This window comes from Hyperolius riggenbachi, chromosome 4, assembly GCF_040937935.1.
Source record: "Hyperolius riggenbachi isolate aHypRig1 chromosome 4, aHypRig1.pri, whole genome shotgun sequence".
Lineage (NCBI taxonomy): Eukaryota > Metazoa > Chordata > Amphibia > Anura > Hyperoliidae > Hyperolius > Hyperolius riggenbachi.
The window spans coordinates 442,134,291-442,154,075 of NC_090649.1; the positions used below are offsets into that span (position 1 = coordinate 442,134,291).

Genomic DNA, 19,785 nt, shown 5'->3' on the forward strand with positions numbered 1-19,785 from the left:
AATCAGCCACCTTCAGCGCATTACAATAGACCCCATTCACAGCACGGAAGTGCTGCGGATTAATTACCATTGGAGGGCAGCTCTGCAGAAGCACAGTCTGAGCTGTGCTATGTCTGATTGTGCTGCCTTCTCTCTGTGGAATGAGGAAGTAATGTCTGCGCATGTCTGCCATGGAGGGCAGCTTTGAGGCAGCGCAATCAGACATTACAGCGGCAGTTGTGGAGGAGGAAATACGGGGAGGGGCATCGTATGGAGGAGGAGTACATTATTTAGGAGAAGGTAAGTATGGATAGGGAGGGGTAAACTGTGGGTGTTGGGTTGGCACAGTATGGAGAGGGTGAATGTATGGAGAATTACGGTGCGTAAGAATGCAGCGCTATACACAATGAATAGGCAGGATCACGAGACAGCTGAACTATCCACCCCCTCCGTGACGTCAATTTTCCTCTGTTTCGGGGGCGGTTCGCGTGCGTAGTGACGTGACGTCAGATGGCACGTACAAAAGGATTGCGGAAAGATCGTGGTAGAGAGAGAAAGAGGAGATTCCGACATCGGATGCGCGGCGCTTTCTGGTGACGTCAAATTATGTGTGACTTCATTGTTTCATCCTTTTCCTAACCATCCTGTGCCTCCAGTTCCAGTGTCCTTCTGCCCTTACTGATATATAATAAATATAATAATATATGTTGTATATGTATTATAGTAAATGCCTATATTATGTCTACTAGAAGTACAGTATAGTATCATGTAAATATGTCCATTTACCTTGTATGTATTGATAGCGGTGGGTGATTTGGGGCAGGTGTCACATTAGTGGGGGTGTTCCAACATTTTAGCATACCCGACAAAAAATAGCATACAAATGCTACTAAGCATGTGCAAAGTCATGCAGGTCATACATTAACCCCATTATGCCCATCACCCTGACCCTGTGGGAGGTATGACATCACAGCATTACCGTCTATTAATATATATTATTACTGTTATCGAGTATATAGCGCCAACATCTTCTGCAGCGCAGTACACAGTATATAGTCTTGTCACTAACTGTCCCTCAGAGGACAGGCCAATTTATGGGTAAGCCAGTTCACTTACCTGTATGTGTTTGGGCTGTGGGAGGAAACCTATGCAGACTCGGGGAGAACATACTAACTCTTTGCAGATAGCTGGGATTCAAACTGGGGACCCAGCGCTGCAAGGCAAGTGTTCTAAACTCTAGGCCACCGTGGTGATTTGAGTGTGTGGTATATGGGAGTGATTCTCTTTATAGTCTTTTCTCTTCCCTCAGGTTCCCACCATGTTCGTGGGAGAACGCAGAAATGGCAACCTCTTGGTCCAGCTGGATCCAAAGCTACAGGCCCAGCCTGTGGAGCTGTTGCGGCAGCGATGGAGCCCAGATGGGCACACAGAGTATCTGATTCGTTGGGCGGTGCACAATATGGAGGAGATGGCAAAGGGTAGCGGAAACACCACACAGGCTGAGGCAAAGTTCCCGAATATCCTGATGTGGATGTCTGCTGAAGAGGTCTACACCAATTGTCCAACACTGCTGGGTAAGCGTAAACCTGAGGGTCCCGGTATTATAGAAGAGAAGGCGTCTGGCTCTCCGGATGAAGCGGCACTGCAGGAGATGATGGAAGATGTTCGGATGTTGGTTCAGAGAGCGGCTAGACAGATGTCCCAGAGCTCAGGTCCTGATTTCTCCATCCTCAACACCATCCATGTTCTCAGTGCCTATGCCAGCATTGGATCATTGGCCGGAGTCTTCAAAGAGATCGGAGCCCTGGATCTGCTCATGAAGATGCTCTGTAACACCGAGAAGCAAATTCGTAATGATGCTGGCAAGATGCTCCAAGCGCTGGCGTCACATGATGCAGGTGGGACATGTTCCTCATGCTCTGGCCATTAGGTCTGGTTAAGAATTGAGGCTATTGGTAATGCTGCCATGTTTTTCAGGGAGTCGGGCGCACGTTTTGTTGTCCCTCAGTCAGCAGGATGGGATTGAACAACATATGGATTTTGAGTCTCGTTACACCTTGTTGCAGCTTTTTGCTGAGACGACCAGCTCTGAGGAGCATTGCATCTCTTTTGATGGGATCCACCTCCCTCAGGTGAGTGGTTTGATGATGTTTAATAGGCGGGGTCAGGATCAGGAGATACAGAAGGATCGGTGACATTTTTTTTTGTTTTGGGACAGGTCCCGGGGAAGCAACTCTTCTCATTGGTGAAGCGTTACTTGTGTGTCACATCCTTGCTGGACCAGCTGAGCAGTGACCGGCCGGATCACAGTGACACCTCCCGTCTACAGCGCCAGTTTGGTTTCAGTATGGCCATGGGTAGCCTTATCTGTGAGCTGGTGCGGGTGATGGGTTGGGCAGATGCAGGACACAAGGAAGCCCAGAAGGAAAACCATGGTGGCCCCATACTGTCTAGGAACATCTTTCCTCTACACCCTAACGTTACGCTTTGGAGAGATCACCCAGGATTCCTCCACAGATCTGACTACATAGAGTACCTGCAGAGGACTCTGCTGCCTGGCATGGCTGTGAGGATATCAGAGGACTACGACCTACTGAGTGCTGGTGATGAGGGTGTGTTTCTGCAAAGCATCATGGAAACCCCTCCAGTACAGGTATGAACTCCTAGTCAAATGTTACGCTGGCTGGGAATTACCCTCAGGATAGGGATCACCGGAGGTATAAAAGGCGATGTGACAACGTTCATCCAGTCTATAATCTATGCACTGCCTTCTAACTCTCGCTATTGTTTTTTTTAACCCTCTGTATCTATTGTTATCCCTATTGCTCTTTTTATACCTAATTATTGGCACTAGTCTAGTTTAGGGGACCCAGCAGGAAACCTCATAAAGAAATTCTGTTAACCGGATTGGAGGGATGGCACCCTCTAACTTCTAGGCTTCCGTATACTCCGCCTGCACTATTTGGCCAATCACAACGCTTCATGCTCTAGAGGGTGCCGTGATTGGAGAACTGTTCCTTATGAGGTTTCCTACTGGGTCTACTTGTATATACGCATGCACGCACCCCCCCCCCCCTCCCCCTCTTGCAGCATAAGTCCTAGCACGCTGAATGCATGCTGGGGCCACACTCTCCATCGGCACTGCACGCCCAATCAAAGACTGGAGCATAGTTACATCTGGAGGCAAATTTACATCGGAGGGCGGAGTTACATCTGGGGGCAGAGTGATGCCATGTCCAATGTGGCTTCTTCTGGAGGGCAATGCCGGGGAGGACAGGCTCAGTCGCTGTGACCGTGTCCCTAAGCCAGTGAGTAGGACTACCATGACACTGTCAAAGACTTTCATCCAGACCCTTAGCGGTGGTTTGAGGTGGTCTCTCTCTGTCCCTCTTTTCTCTGGTATCTGTCAGTCTGTGTAATCAATGCATCCATGCGCAATGTCTTTCCCCTCTATCTTTCTGTGTGTGAATTGCCTCTCCTCTTCCCCTCCCCTTCCTCCTGCAGGTACGATGGTGCCGGCTCCAAAACACACTCCCTGTGCATTGGCACATGCTGGAAATTTGCAGCGGTGACGTTGGGAAGAAGAGAAGTGGCACTGCTCCTGCATCGGGTGAGTTTATGTTGTACATGAAGCTCAGCGGTGAAAGGTGCTGTATATTTGGAGCAAATATTATCTTTATATTTCTCAATATATTTACAAAGATATACTACATAGTGAACTCAACATATTAAACATCCTCCCAGAACAAAATCAATATTTCTGGGTCCATAACACCAGATACTACAGGAAAGAGGCAGAGGCTGGGGTGACAGAACACATACACTACAGGGTGTCACTACAGAATGTCGTACCTCCTATAGACGTGTGTTGCGACTGCATTCCCCCCCCCCCCCCCTTTGCTGTGCAGTGTGTGTCCATGCAGTGTGTACAGTTGCTGTGCATGGCCGGTGTGTAGAGTGGCTGTGCAATACATGTACACCATTTGTGTCTGATCAGTATGGTGTATGTGTGCATGAGTGGTTGTGCAGGGTGGGTATTTGTTGGTGCGTATGGTGTTTGTGTGTACGCAGGTAAATAAAGTTACAGATAATATGTGATGGACTCCAATGCAGAAGTTAGCAGAGATCTATTAGTGTATAGTGTTAGACTGTGGGAGGAGCCTGCAGCCCTTCCATGGGTCATATCACACCGCCGTGAATATGATGAAAGCAGAGGACATTTTAGAAGAGATAAAGGCGATTTTGGTTGTATTAAAACTCAAAACCTTCCATAAGAAATGGAGGCCAGGGTCTCAGGATCACCGATAATCCGTAATGGTCTCCAGCATTGCTTGACCTAGAGACCCTTCAATAACGCAGGAGTGGGCCCTATGTCTAACTCTGATGAAAGACTGTTTCCTGTCCCCCCTCAGCTGACAGAGCCGCCCAGGTGACACAGGAGGAGTGGTGGGAGATCCTCTTCTTTATCCAACAGCTGGAGGAAGAACCACAGGAGAGCCTGAGGGACAAAATTACACAGCGCACACAGGTGAGCCATGTACACATTATACACACAGAGGAGACTAAAGGACAACATTACACAGTGCACACAGGTGAGCCATGTGCACACTATACACTTCACACACTATACACACAGGAGAGATTGAGGGAAAACATTACACAGTGCACACAGGTGAGCCATGTACACCCTATACACACAAGAGAGACTTAGGGACAACATTACACAATGCACACAGGTGAGCACTGTACAAACTATACACTGCGTACACTATACACATACCGCACAGATTGTTACACACACCCACTGTGTGTCTGTGAGATGTCTTCTATGTGATGAGATGTGTCGTTGTTGTAGGTGCGTGTGGCATGGGATGACCCAGGTCTGCCGGATAGCTCTCTGCCTGTGGACACATTGCAGGAAATTGTGACGTTTCTGGAGCAGCACATTTCCAGCTCTCTCCGGAGTGACCTGCACACCTCTTGTGTCTATCAGAAGTTCTGTGGGAAGACACAGCCCACTACTGCACCATGTGCGAGGGAGAGCACCCCCAGTGGTGACCACAGTACACCGCACATGAAGGCAGCACAGTGTGACCAATCTTCAGACCTGCAGATACTCAACACTCTCCTCATGCTGGAAGGACTGGAGATTTTTGACCCCTCCGCACACAACACAGCAGGTGAGACGGCTCTACATTAGAGTATGGGCTTGTTCAGAAGAACATGTTGCTATTGGCTGTAGAGTAATGGGCTTGTGCAGGGGAACATGCTGCTATTGGTTGTAGAGTAATGGGCTTATGCAGGAAAACATGCAGCTATTGGTTGTAGAGTAATGGGCTTGTGCAGAAGAACATGTTGCTATTGGCTGTAGAGTAATGGGCTTGTGCAGAAGAACATGTTGCTATTGGCTGTAGAGTAATGAGCTTGTGCAGGACAACATGCAGCTATTGGGTGCAGAGTAACGGGCTTGTGCAGGATAGCATGTTGCTATTGGCTGCAGAGTATTCATGTGTACAGGGGATGTAGATGTCTTTAATGGCATTTCGGGGGTATGTTTTGTCTCTTGGCAGGGCTGAGCAGTGACATGGAAGTAAAGAGATCTCTGGAGAGGTGTCGGGGACTGGTGCGCAGTGTCTGCTCCATGGGTGTGGAGCATGATGGGAACTCTGCTGGTCAGAATTCCACAACGTCTGGAGGGAGTCGGGGAGCTTTGGGAAATCCATTGCTCAGGTAGGTGACATGTCATATGCTTGTATTTTAAAGAGGAACCCCAGCTCCGCTCTTAAGAAGGCCATAGAAGACACCAAAATCCATAAACATGATAAAAAAACAGAGATATTTATTTATATAATAAGCCTGCCGGGTCCAGTCCAGGCTGTCTCTACCTTAGGTCCTGTGAATACATTCATACCTGGACATATGTAGCAGTAGGTAAACACAGGAAGTAGACTAGCCTGGAGGAAACCTCACTCCTCCCTCTGCAGATATATGGGGATCTGCAGGGCCCAGTCCTGGCTGTTTCTGTACCTGAAGGTCTCTCTGCCTCAGAGCTACAGTTCATGTCTTTGCCAACATCATTGTAATTCCACCTCCCTTTGCTGGATCAGAAGGATTTCCTAACCTCTTTCATCTTTTCCACAGTGAGAAGATGGTGGTTGTGTTGGTTGAGCTTCTAACATCTCAGGTCAAGGACAAGTTGCTGGTGATTACCTGTTTACAGCTGACCTACCTGGTGATGTCCAAGTATGACTGGCGGGTCCTCTTTGCCATGGAGGGAGGGGTGCGAGCCGTGTTGGGATGTATGCAGGAGCATCAGTCATCTGCTGCTATCCAGCATATAGGCCTTGCGGTACGTAGAGAATCATGTCAGAAGCACATCAGATGTGTCCATGTGTCAGCATTCTGTAATGTGTGGTGTTAATGCCCCACGGCAGGTCCTGAAGGTGCTAACCGGTGTGGGCAGCAGCGATGTGCGTGGAGGTTCCAGACGCCTAAATGCAGGAGATTCCCAGGTGATCAAAGAAATCTTCTCCAGTATTGGCTCAGCAGCCAGCGGAAACTCCACCAGTCTACTGAGAGCTATTCCTGGTGCCATCGCCAAGATGTCTGGTGTGGACGGGTGAGTTATGGGCTGTGGATGTGTAATCTGTAATTGGGACCCCTGTGTGGTTGGAATGACCCTCTTCCCTCTGTCCATCAGGTGTTCCTCCTCCGTGTATAATGGGCTGTTAGTGGTGGTTGGAATGACCCTGTACAGCAGGTGCTCCTCGGCGTATAATGGGCTGTTAGTATTTCATCTGTGGATGTGTGATCAGTGATTGGGGACCCCGGTTGGGTGGAGTGACCCTCTTCCCTTTGTACTGCAGGTTTTCCTCTTCGGTGTATAATGGACTTTTTAGTATAAAATCTGTGATCAGTGATTTGGGGTCCTCGGGATGCTGGGAGTGACACTCCTCCCTCTGTCCGGCAGGTGTTCCTCCTTGGTGTATAATGGGCTGTTAGTATCCGTGGATATGTGATCAGTGATTGGTGACCATGGGATGGTTGGAATGACGCTCTTCCCTCTGTACGGCAGGTGTTCCTCCTCGGTGTATAATGGAATGTTAGTATCTGTGGGTGTGTGATTAGCGATTGGGGTCCTCGGGATGGTTGGAATGACCCTCTTCCTTCTGTACGGCAGGTGCTCCTCCTTGGTGTATAATGGGCTGTTCGTATCTGTGGATATGTGATCAGTGATTGGGATCCGTGGGGTGGTTGGAATGACCCTCTTCCCTTTGTATGGCAGGCGCTCCTCCTCCTGTGTATAAAGAGCTATTAGTATAAAATCTGTGAATGTGTGATCAGTGATTGGGGTCCTCAGGATGGTTGGAATGACCCTCTTCCCTCTGTACGGCAGGTGTTCCTCCTCGGTGTATAATGGGCTGTTAGTATCTGTGGGTGTGTGATTTAGTGATTGGGGTCCTCGGGATGGTTGGAATGACCCTCTTTCCTCTGTACGGCAGGTGCTCCTCCTCGGTGTATAATGGACTGTTGGTTGTCCAGATGCTGACAGAGAACCACAAGGCTTTGTCAGAGCATTTGTTCAGTGCGGAGCTCTCCTCTGTCCTGCAGAGATTCTCCAAGGATTCCGGAAGATCTGTAACTGAACCGCAGCGTCACTTGTTGTCCCGTATAATGCACAGCTGTGTGTCTGAGCTGAAGGCTGGCGGCCTGGGAGTGGAAAGTACTGGTAAGCACGATGCAGCTTTCTGCTCTTCCCAACAGAACAAAAGTCGTTAGCCCTGCAAAGACACGCATGTCTCCGTTTATATGTGAAAAGATGAATGGAATACTCTCACGTGCTGTGTAAAAGGGGTTTTCACAGTCCAATAGGCATAAGAGAAAGTGTGATTGGTGTCTGAATTACACTGCCCCCTAATGTCTGAATGTCTTGCAATGTTTTAAAAGGAGTCAATAAAGGTTATGTTTTAGGGCGTTAGTTTGGTTTTACAATCAAGTGTTTTACAGTTTATTCCAATTGTGCCCTTATTATGTTTTTGTGGTGTCTGAATGAGGCAGAGAGAGAGAACGATTCAAAGTAGCAGGTGTTATACAAGCGCTCGTAATGACACTTAGGAAAGATTAAAGGACAACTGAAGTGAGTACAATATGGAGGCTGCCATATGTATTTCCTTTTAAACAATACCAGCCCTGCTGGTCTATTTGGCTGTGGTAAGGTCTGATTCACACCAGAAACAAGCATGCAGCAAATCTTGTCAGATCTGACAATAATGTCAGAAACACCTGATCCGCTGCATGCTTGTTTAGGGTCTGTGGCTAAAAGTATTAAGGTGCATACACACATCAGACTATATTCTTTGGAAAATGAAAGATCTCATCTGCAGATGAATGTCAGTTAAACAAGGTGTGTATGATGATCTGCAGATCTCAGACTAGGAATGCATTTTGCAGGAACAGATCTTTTGCAGATACTGATCTTTTGTGTCTGTACAGCATCTGTGTGTGCAGCATCTTGCAAAGGTTTTTTTTTCTGATGGGGAGTTCAGCTCCATAGAATAGACTGTGTAGTGATGCTCTCATACTACATGAAGGGTGGTAAGATAGGTCTGTGATCTTTCATTTTCCAAAGACTATAGTCTGATGTGTGTATGCACCTTAGAGGCAGCGGATCAGCAGGATAGCCAGGCAATTGGCATTGTTTAAAAGGAAATAAATATGGCAGCCTCCACATACCTCTCACTACAGTTGTCCTTTTAATCCACAATGGAAGACAGTCAAGATACAAGTATTCCTCGGTGCTGATAAAATCTGAATTTCCCACACTCTGAGAAACCACGTGCACAAGAAGTGGCCGCCACCACAAATTATATAAATCGGAGGTCAGGTACCGTATGTCACCGAATATAAGTTGACCTTGTGTGCAAGTCAACTCCAGAATTTGACCCTCTTAAGCTGGAATGTTTTATTGACTCAAGTATAAGTCTACCTAGCAAAGTTAATGGCTGCACTTGGAGACCAGTACGGTTTAATGACTACACTGCATACAGTATTGCAGCCATTAACCCTTCCTGTCCCTTAGTAAACCTGAGCCGAAGTTTGGGTTCAAAATCAGATACTTACCCTGAAGAGAGGGAAGCCTCAGGAACCTATTGAGGCTTCCCTCACTAGTGTGAATCCCCACGTTGCAGAGCAGCCCCCCGTTCACATCCACGTCCTGGATCATGGCCGTGTGAGCCTGCGTGCACATTAGAACGGAGCCCAAGGCTCTGGCTGACTTCGCATGCACGGGTGGGCTCGGTTGGCTATTGTGCAGTCATGATGCAGGAAAACTAGCTGTACTGCCACAATGTGAGTAGCGACAATGCCTTGACAATAGTGACAAAGTAGCGACAATGCCTTGTCGCTAATCTTCCAGTGGGCCACGCTCATTGAAGTTGGACAACGGAGTAACGAGGGAAGCCTCAATAGGATCCTGAGGCCACTCATGATAATTGTGTATTTAAAAGATTTTTGTTGAGTGTGTGTATGAGCCTTAACCACTTGAGGACCTAGCCTTTACCCCCCCCCCCCCCCCCCTTAAGGACCAGCGCTGTATTTTCATATCTGTACTGGGTGGGCTCTACAGCCCCCAGCACAGATCAGCTGACATGCAGAGCGATCAGATCGCCCCCCTTTTTCCCCCCCTAGGGGGATGATGTGCTGGGGGGGTCTGATTGCTTCTGCATGCTGTGGGTGGCGGGGGGGGGGGGGGCACCTCAAAGCCCCCCTCCGCGGCGACATTCTCCCCCTCCCTCTTCTCCCTCCCTGCCCGAGAGATCGGAGGCTGCACAGGAACGGATCTGTCCTGTGCAGCCTCTAATAGGCTCCCCGCTGTCATGTGACAGCGATCCCCGGCCGCTGATTGGCCGGGGATCGCTGATCTACTACAACGCTGCTACTGTAGCAGCGTTGTAAAAAATGTAAACAAAGCGGATTATTTCCGCTTGTGTTTACATTTAGCCTGCGAGCCGCGATCGGCGGTCCGCAGGCTATTCACGGAGCCCCCCGCCGTGAATTGACAGGAAGCAGCCGCTCGCGCGAGCGGCTGCTTCCTGATTAATTAGCCTGCAGCCGGCGACGCAGAACTGCGTCACTGGTCCTGCAGCTGCCACTTTGCCGACGCGCGGTATGAGTGCGCGGTCGGCAAGTGGTTAAGCCTCTTGTCTGTGTTTTATAGGGAGCCCTGGTGATGCTGCAGTCTGTGCTGTGTCTCTCTGTGTGTCTGTCTCTTTCAGTGAAGGTTCTCAGCCGTGTCATTCTCTTTCTCTGAAGGTTCTCAGCTGTGTCTGTCTCTTTCAGAATGTGACCTGGCTCCTGCGGTACAAGAGATGGATCTGATGTCTTTGTTGAGTGCTCTGAAGGACAGTCAGATGTGTCGGGACATTCTGCCTTCTCTAGAACGATGTATTTGTGATGAAGTCTCCTACCTGCGTTGTGATGTCCCCCAACTCCTAACTGATCACAACTTCTTCCTGCAGCTTCTCTCCTGCCTGGAGCAGCTAAGGAGTGACAGGCATCTGCAACTATGTATCTACAGGTGAGGAGCAAGTGTAAGTATAAGTGGGCGGGGTGTGTGTAGATAAAAGATGTGAGTAGGTGGGTGGGATGTGTTAACAGCGTATCATTTTTTTCCTTAGAATTCTACACGCATCACACCAAAATGACAACTTGAAAAAGTTTACTTGAGGTTTTGGCAAATGTAATAAAAATAAGAAAAATCGAGAAAGCACATGTACATAAGTATTCACAGCCTTTGCCATGAAGCTCAAAATTGAGCTGTGGTGCATCCTGTTTTCCCTGATCATCCATGAGATGTTTCTGCAGCTTAATTGGAGTCCAGGGGCTTGATTCACTAAGACAAATAGCATGCCTTATCCAAGTTAACACTCCTTATCAGAGATAACACGCCTTATCAGAGTAGCATAGCGAGCTCTACGAACACGCATCGGCTCAGGGCAGGACAAGTGGCGCTCTCGTCATTGCCAATTAGCAGGCATAAGTTCGTATTGCTTGCTATGCTACTCTAAGGCAGGGAACACACTTGACAGTTTTCGTACGCGTTTTCTGCACAGAAAAACTGAGAACTCATGTTAATCAATGGGCTAGTGCACACTTACTGTGTTGTTCATATGCAGAAAAAAAAATGACATTCTGCATTCTGGTTCAGCACATTTTGGCAGTTTTCTCTATCAATTACATCCGCTGCTGTGAAAAAAACGCGCACGTTTTCCTGCATGGAAACACACTTGGTGTGCAGAAAAAGTATGCAGGAAAACGCGCGCAGAAAACTGAAAGACAAGTGTGTTCCCTGCCTAAAGCCCCATACACACACTCAACAGCAGTCTTTTATGCAGCACAATTGTTGAACAACTTTTGTGAAACAAGTTGAAACAGCTAAAAAAGTATCTTGCTATTGTTCAAACAGCTGATAAGAAGTCAATCCAACTGTTGGATTGACTTCTTATCAGTCATCAGCTTTTTGAACAATAGCAAAATACTTTTTTTTTTTTAACCTCTTGACGACCAGCTAACGCCGATTGGCGTAAATTGGTCGTCTGCGGGTTACCATGGAAACGGCCGCTCGGTTGAGCGGCCTTTCCATGTCAGTTCACGGAGGGTGTCTCCATGAACAGCCGGAGAGCCGCCGGCAAAATGTAAACAGGCGGGGAAGAAATCCCCGCTGTTTACATCATACGGCGCTGCTGCGCAGCAGCGCCGTAGGGCAGATCGGCGATCCCCGGCCTCTGATTGGCCGGGGATCGCCGGCATATGATAGGCTGAAGCCTATCCCACAATGCGCAGGACGGATATCCGTCCTGCGCAGCCCAGCAAGGGAGAGGGAGGTAAGGGGAGGGAGGGAGCGCACAAAACGCTGCGGAGGGGGGCTTTGAGGAGCCCCCCCCCCCGCTACCCACTAATGGCCGGCGGCGATCAGACCTCCCCAGCAGGACATCCCCCTAGTGGGGAAAAAAGGGGGGTAGTCTGATCGCCCTGCTGCACTGCTGATCGGTGCTGCGGGCTGTAGAGCCCACGCAGCACCGATCAGTGAAAATTCCCCTGGTCGGCAAGTGGTTAAGCTGTTTTAACTTGTTTTCCAGCAGAAGTTGTTCAACAATTGTGCTGCATAAAAGACCGCTGTTAAGCGTGTGTATGGGGCTCAAGGCATGTTAACTTTGATAAGGAGGGTTATCTCTGATAAGGCGTGTTAACTCAGATAAGGCATACTATTTGTCTTAGTGAATCAAGCCCCATGTGTGGTAAATTTAGTTGAGTTGGAAAGGGATAAAGGGAAAGATGACTGCAGCAATGGGCAGAGACATCCTGGAAGAAAACCTGATCCAGAGCGCTCTTGAACTCCGACTAGAACAATGGTTCATCTTTCAGTAGGACAACGACCCTACGCACGCAGCCAAGTTATCAAATAAATGGTTTCAGGACAACTCGGCCCAGCCAGAGCCCAAACTTGAATCCGTTCGAACATCTCTGGAGAGATCTTATGGCCATACATCGATGCTTCCCATCCAACCTGATGGAGCTTGAGAGGTGCTGCTAAGAGGAATAGTCAAATCTGACCAAGGATAGGTGTGCCAAGCAAAAAGACTTGATGCTGTAATTGCTGCCAAAGGTGGTGAATACTTTATGTAGACGTGATGTCTCCGATCTGATGTTTTTTTTCAATTTTCATTAAATTTGGCGAATCTTCAAGTAAACTTTTTTTCTTGGTGTCTTTATGGACCGTTATAAATCTAGCGATTTGGTGGCAGATTGACCATGCAATTCAAGAATTATCTAATCAGATGAAAATCTGTGCTGTCAAGAGCATGCCTGATCGACAATTCAACTAATGTTTGACCGAAATTGGTTGAATGTATTAATCAGACATGCTGGGAAATCTTGGGCAGATGTGGTTGATCGAGTGTAACAGTGTGCGATAATCACAAACGCGATGAAAATTTCCGGCCGCTCCCCCCCCCCCCCAATGTTTTATGTTCCCCTGGTGCTGGTGCATTTATACTTTACCTGTTACAATCTGCTGAGTGCCAGCCACACTTGGCGTCTCGTATAACTACCCCATGTGCAAGAATGCTGACTGCCACGTGGTGCACCAATGCAGAAGTACGGTGGACACTTGGGGGATAGCATGACAGGTATTGTATCTTAATGCACAGGCACCGGGGGGGGGGGGGGCACATAAACATTTGCAGGGAGGGGGCAGCGTGTCGAGGCCGAATACCAAAATATATTATGCTGCAATCTCTCTCTGATCAGATTCAATCAGAGAGAGATCTATCTCTTGAATCTGCCCATACATTGCTAGATGTATGGGTGCAGAGCTGGGACAAGGTCCTCCAGCACCCAAGGCTGAGACACTAAAGTGCATCCCTCCATTCCTCCCACCCCAGCTGTCACACACTGATTGCTATTAGACTAAGAGGTGCCCCAGGGCCCTCAACACCTCAATCTCTAGTTATCTGGCTTGCAGTCACTGCCATGTATCCCCTTTTCTTATTTCTCTCTGCTTCAAACACAATAGGGGAATGATAGCTGAGTGAGTTGTGCGCCTCCTCCTACACTGCGCCCTGAGGCTGGAGCCTCTCTTGCCTCTACCCAGCCCTGTATGGGTGCCTTTAGATTTAATCCCAAGATGATCACAAGCAATTCTTTTGGCTGAAGAAATGCTAAAGTGTGTTGCAAGGCAATCTTTCATTAAGCTCCACTTCAGGGGCACACCCCAGATCCAGGGAATGTACCTGATCTGCCTCCCTTTTAGGGGTGTCTGTTATTGGCTTAGTGGGCTTACTCCTTTGTCACTGATCTGATGAGAGAATGATTGTGGTTGTTACGTGTAGCTAAGTCTGCATTGGTTTCTCTCCTCAGAATCTTCAACAAATCTCTCCATTTATTCGACGAGGACACCCTTCCCTGGCACAAGATCATCGCCCCAAGCCTGAGCATCCTGGGAGCGGCCAGCTGTGACAGAGAGGTCAGCTGGGACAGAGAGGATTCTGGGAACCTTGTGTACACTAGTGGACCGGGGGGGGGGGGGGGAGGAGGTTGGAGGGGTGGCGGTTGTATAATGTACCAGTCATCTTTACCTGTCATTGGTACTGCCTTCTTGTAAGAAGTGGTCCATTATCCACGTGCTCCTCTGGGTCACAGCAGGACATGTCCATGTATTATCTGGTGTATACTTGTGCCAGTCCATGTCCCTCCTCTGAGTTACAGTAGGACATGCAGATCAGTATACATGCTGTCAGTATTGAGTGTGTAGCTGATGGACATTGTATATGTTACAGCCAGAACCCAAAGTCTGGCCACTTCGGGATCTGGCTGAACAATTTGAGAAGTGGCTGGCTGCTGTAGTGTAATCCTTTCAGGATCCCCATCCTCGAATTAGTCTCAATGCCCCAATCTGACACCACAGTCTTCACTCTATCTGGCGCGCCCCTGCCTGAACGGGAGACCGAAAACGTCTGCCCGACTTTGGTTACACCCAGGTCTTATTGCGCAAGGTATGGAGCCTGATAAATGAGGGCAGGAAAACCAACAGTACCCTCTGAGGGCTTAATCTGGGCAATAAGCAGCACATCTGACAAAAGGGACAATCCAAAAAAGTAGTTAAACAAGTAAGGGGTCAGTCCAGGCAGCAAACAAGGTTGGTCAATAACAGGCAGAAGATTGGTCCAGGCAACAAACAAGGAAAATCCAGGTACAGGCAAAAAGTCAAATCCAAGCAATCAATCCATGGTAAAAGCAGTTTAAACGAATACCCAGCAACTAGCTTAAGCTGAAGCTATCATGGGCAATGAACAATAGCACTGAGCATGCTTATATATAATGAGCTACTAATCAGTGGCCGGCTACACAATCAGCATCCAATTACACAGCCTGCCTGAGTGTCAGCTGATAATCTGACAGCTGACACTAACCACAGCTAATACTATCTATGTGTCAGCTGACTAAGAATGTCAGCTGACACGATTCAGTAACCCAACTAAAGGCAGTCATACACTGGTCGATTGCCACCAGATTGACCAACCGATCCCTCTCTGGTCGAATCTGATCACTGCACACAGATTTTGAATCGATTTCAGCATGAAATCAATCCACAATCTATGGAGCTGCCACCTGCTAGCTGCCTCCCTTTCGTCTCCCTACGGGCCAGCAGCAATGATATTACCTGTCCTCCCCGGCACGAGTCCTTGCTGTCCCTTTCTCCGGCTGACTTCACTTCTTGTCCTGTCCTATCAGAAGGGGAAGTTCAAACAGTAAAGCGCCCTCTACTGTTTGAACTTCCGCTGGTCAAAGGACAGGTCAGGAAGTGAAGTGAAGATGGAGAAGGTCAGCTGGAGACAGCACGGATCTGGGGACTCGCGCCGGCGGAACAGGTGAGATTATTGCTGTGTCGGTCGTCGCCGAATCGAACACTACTAACGATGCGCTCCCAACCCGCTGGCAATCGAGCAAAATTTTCCGCCTGGACAGATCGACGCAATCAAGCGATTTCAGATGGAAAGCCGTTGATCCGTCTGGGTTTGTGTAATCGATTTCACAGCAGATTCGATCAGTGATCGAATTTGCTATTGGTGGGAAATTGAGTAAATGTATGGGCACCTTAAGGATGTCAGGTAACACTATTCAGTAACCTGCCAGCTGACACTACGCCAGCCGCTGCCTGAGAGCGTACTTGGGGCGAGAGGAGTGATGCGCTCGACCCCCGCCCCCCCCCCCCCCCTGGTCATGCCAAGAAACCAGCGAGTGCGTCACCAGGAGAGGAAGTGTGCTGCCACCCAGAAGTTCAGGGAAAATCGCGGATCCGGAAGGTGAGTTTATCATATGTGGCCAATACACGTGCAATTGTTTTTTCTTTTTTTTTGCATATTGACTACACCTGGCTGGCCAAATCCAGAAGAAGGCATTCCTGCGAGACGAGTCCAGTGGCATTGCTCCATGTTCCCCCTCCGTACAACCCCTCTTTTCTCCCTCTCCACCAGGATTTATGGCACTGTCTATGACCCTCTGTCCCCAGCTCTGAACCTCCTTAGAACAAACGTATTCTCAATTTGGAATGCAATATTCTGGCAGTGGTATTGGTTGACTATTACAATCTTCTTTAATCAGCCAATAGCACTGCGGACAGTGCCATAAATCATGGCAGAGGGGGAGAAAAGAGGTAATGAATGAAGGGGGGACACGGAGCGATATGGACATCTCAAGGGGGAGGGGGGGGGGGGGCATGGAGTAATTCTGCTGAACTTTCCCTTCTTGCAGGAATGCTTTGCTTAGTTAGGTATTGGCCAGCCAAAGTTTGAAAAAGGAAGCATTGTGTATGTATGTATGTATGTATGCATGCATGCATAGATAGATAGATAGATAGATAGATAGATAGATAGATAGATAGATAGATAGATAGATAGATAGATAGATAGATAGATAGGAAAAAAGAGGCTCAATTTGCACGAGCTCACCAAAATTGGACAGCTGAAGACTGGAAAAATGTTGCCTGGTTTGATGAGTCTCGATAGAGTCAGAATTTGGCGAAAACAGAATGAGAACATGGATCCATCATGCCTTGTTACCACTGTGCAGGCTGGTGGTGGTGATGTAATGGTGTGGGGGTTGTTTTATTGGCACACTTTAGGCCCCTTAGTGCCAATTGGGCATCGTTTAAATGCCACGGGCTGCCTGAGCATAGTTTCTGTCCATGTCCATCCCTTCTTGACCACCATGTACCCATCCTCTGATGGCTGCTTCCAGCAGGATAATGTAAATCTTAGAAATGGTTGTGCGTGAAAATCCCAGTAACTGAGCAGATTGTGAAATACTCAGACCGGCCCTCCTGGCACCAACAACCATGCCACGCTCAAAATTGCTTAAATCAGCTTTCTTTCCCATTCTGACATTCAGTTTGGAGTTCAGGAGATTGTCTTGACCAGGACCACACCCCTAAAATGCATTGAAGCAATTGCCATGTGATTGGTTGATTAGATATTTGCATTAATGAGAAATTGAACAGGTGTTCCTAATAATCCTTTAGGTGAGTGTATATGGATTAGATTGTGGGCTCCTCAGAGGAACAGTTAGTGACAAGACCATATACTCTGTACAGAGCTGCGGAAGATGTCGGCGCTATATAAATACTAAATAAAATATCTATCTATCTATATATCTACAGTGGTTTGCAAAAGTATTCGGCCCCCGTAAAGTTTTCCACATTTTGTTACATTACTGCCACAAACCTGAATCAATTTTATTGGAATTCCACGTGAAAGACCAATACAAAGTGTTGTACACGTGAGAAGTGTAACGAAAATCATACATGATTCCAAACATTTTTTACAAACAGATAACTGCAAAGTGGGGTGTGCGTAGAATCAGAATCCTTTATTTCGCCAAGCATGAGCAATCATGCCTGGAATTATTTTTGGCACATACATATAGCTCAGGAAGAAGACATAGAAGAGTGCATAGCAACAGAGATAGATTACATTACATTTGCATACAATTTGCGTCAGAAAATTACATAACATCACGGTTCGTTTAGTGGCCTAGGGCTGACCAGCGGTTAGCCTTGTTGGCCTTGTGAGGTGGTTGCTTCAGTTGACCGATCGGGAGCGGCGCAACCCCCCCCCCCCCCCCCCCCGCTTGTTTGGGCTTGCACAGATGGAAGTATGTGGAGTGAGTTCAAGTGGCTGACAGCCAATGGGAAGAAGGAGTTCCTATGTCTCGCAGTCTTTGTGGGGATGGCACGAAGTCTTCGGCCCAGAGGGAGCAAACTGAAGTAACGGTGGCCTGGGTGCGAGGGATCATTGGCAATCCTCAATGCCCTGGATTTCAGTCTCTTGTTGTGCAGTAGTGCAAGTGAGTGGAGGGGGCACCCGATGACCCTTTCTGCTGACCTGATGACCCTCTGTAGTTTGAGCTCGTCGCTGGCAGTGGCGCCAGCATACCAGACCAAGATGGAAGAGCAGAGGATTGACTCAATGGTGGCGGAGTAGAAGCTGGTCAGAATCTCTTGGGTCATGCCGACCTTCCTCAGCTGCCGTAGGAAATGACTCTGTGTGCTTTCCATTGGATGACAATGATATTGGTCTTCTAGCTGAGATCGTTGGGGATAGTAGTGTCTAGAAGGCGGGCAAAGGGCACTCTGGCCACCTCGGTGCCATCAATATAGATTGGAGGTGGGGTGGGAGCAGACCTCCTGAAGTCAATGATTAGCTCGACAGTCTTTGCTGTGTTCAGCACCAGCCTGTTCTCCTTGCACCAGTTGCAAATTCTCTCCACCTGCTGACAGTACTCTTGGATATTATCCTTAGTGACAAGGCCAACAATGGTAGTGCCATCGGCGAACTTGATGACCTTGACCGAGTCTGCCTCCGATCTGCAATTGTTCGTGTAGAGGGAGAACAGTAGCGGAGACAGCACGCAGCCTTGAGGAGCCCCTGTGAACCACCTTTTACTGCAATTACAGCTGCCAGTCTTTTTAGGGTATGTCTCTACCAGCTTTGCACATCTAGAGACTGAAATCCTTGCCCATTCTTCTTTGCAAAACAGCTCCAGCTCAGTCAGATTAGATGGACAGCGTTTGTGAACAGCAGTTTTCAGATCTTGCCACAGATTCTCGATTGGATTTAGATCTGGACTTTGACTGGGCCATTCTAACACATGGCTATGTTTTGTTTTAAACCATTCCATTGTCACCCTGGCTTTATGTTTAGGGTCGTTGTCCTGCTGGAAGGTGAACCATGCCCCAGTCTCAAGTCTTTTGCAGACTCCAAGAGGTTTTCTTCCAAGATTGCCTTGTATTTGGCTCCATCCATCTTCCCATCAACTCTGACCTGCTTCCCTGTCCCTGCAGAAGAGAAGCACCCCCAGTGCATGATACTGCCACCACCATATTTGACAGTGGGGATGGTGTGTTCAGAGTGATGTGCAGTGTTAGTTTTCCGCCACACATAGCGTTTTGCATTTTGGCCAAAAAGTTCCATTTTGGTCTCATCTGACCAGAGCACCTTCTTCCACATGTTTGCTGTGTCCCCCACATGGCTTTTGGCAAACTGCAAACGGGACTTCTTATAGTTTTTTATTAACAATGGCTTTCATCTTGCCACTCTTCCATAAAGGCCAACTTTGTGCAGTGCACGACTAATAGTTGTCCTATGGACAGATTACCCCACCTGAGCTGTAGATCTCTGCAGCTCGTCCAGAGTCTCCATGGGCCTCTTGACTGCATTTCTGATCAGTGCTCTCCTTGTTTGGCCTGTGAGTTTAGGTGTGTCCTGGTATGTTTACAGTTGTGCCATACTCCTTCCATTTCTGAATGATCGCTTGAACAGTGCTCCGTGGGATGTTCAAGGCTTTGGAAATCTTTTTGTAGCCTAAGCCTGCTTTACATTTCTAAATAACTTGATCCCCGACCTGTCTGGTGTGTTCTTTGGACTTCATGGTGTTGTTGCTCCCATTACTCTCTTAGACAACCTCTGTGGCCGTCACAGAGCAGCTGTATTTGTACTAACATTAGATTACACACAGGTTCACTCTATTTAGTCATTAGCACTAATCAGGCAATGTCTATGGGTAACTGACTGCACTCAGACCAAAGGGGGCGGAATAATTACCCACACCCCACTTTGCAGTTATTTATTTGTAAAAAATGTTTGGAATCATGTATGATTTTCGTTCCACTTCTTACGTGTACACCACTTTATATTGGTCTTTCACGTGGAATTCCAATAAAATTGATTCATGTTTGTGGCAGTAATATGA

The 19,785-nt window shown here is 48.0% G+C and overlaps 1 protein-coding gene across 1 annotated transcript in view; it reads left to right on the forward strand.

Moving 5' to 3' along the window:
• Positions 1–490: 490 nt before the first annotated feature.
• Positions 491–19,785, forward strand: part of LOC137504330 (cullin-9-like) — a 34,392-nt gene continuing 15,097 nt past the window's right edge. Inside the window, exons 1-13 of the mRNA XM_068232602.1 lie at positions 491–572; positions 1,289–1,877; positions 1,957–2,111; positions 2,198–2,632; positions 3,484–3,589; positions 4,392–4,507; positions 4,835–5,159; positions 5,550–5,709; positions 6,121–6,328; positions 6,414–6,598; positions 7,482–7,708; positions 10,318–10,555; positions 13,897–14,002. Of these exons, the coding sequence (XP_068088703.1) occupies positions 1,298–1,877; positions 1,957–2,111; positions 2,198–2,632; positions 3,484–3,589; positions 4,392–4,507; positions 4,835–5,159; positions 5,550–5,709; positions 6,121–6,328; positions 6,414–6,598; positions 7,482–7,708; positions 10,318–10,555; positions 13,897–14,002 (2,841 nt within the window). The 5' untranslated portion in view covers positions 491–572; positions 1,289–1,297. The remainder of the gene's footprint in view (positions 573–1,288; positions 1,878–1,956; positions 2,112–2,197; positions 2,633–3,483; positions 3,590–4,391; positions 4,508–4,834; positions 5,160–5,549; positions 5,710–6,120; positions 6,329–6,413; positions 6,599–7,481; positions 7,709–10,317; positions 10,556–13,896; positions 14,003–19,785) is intronic.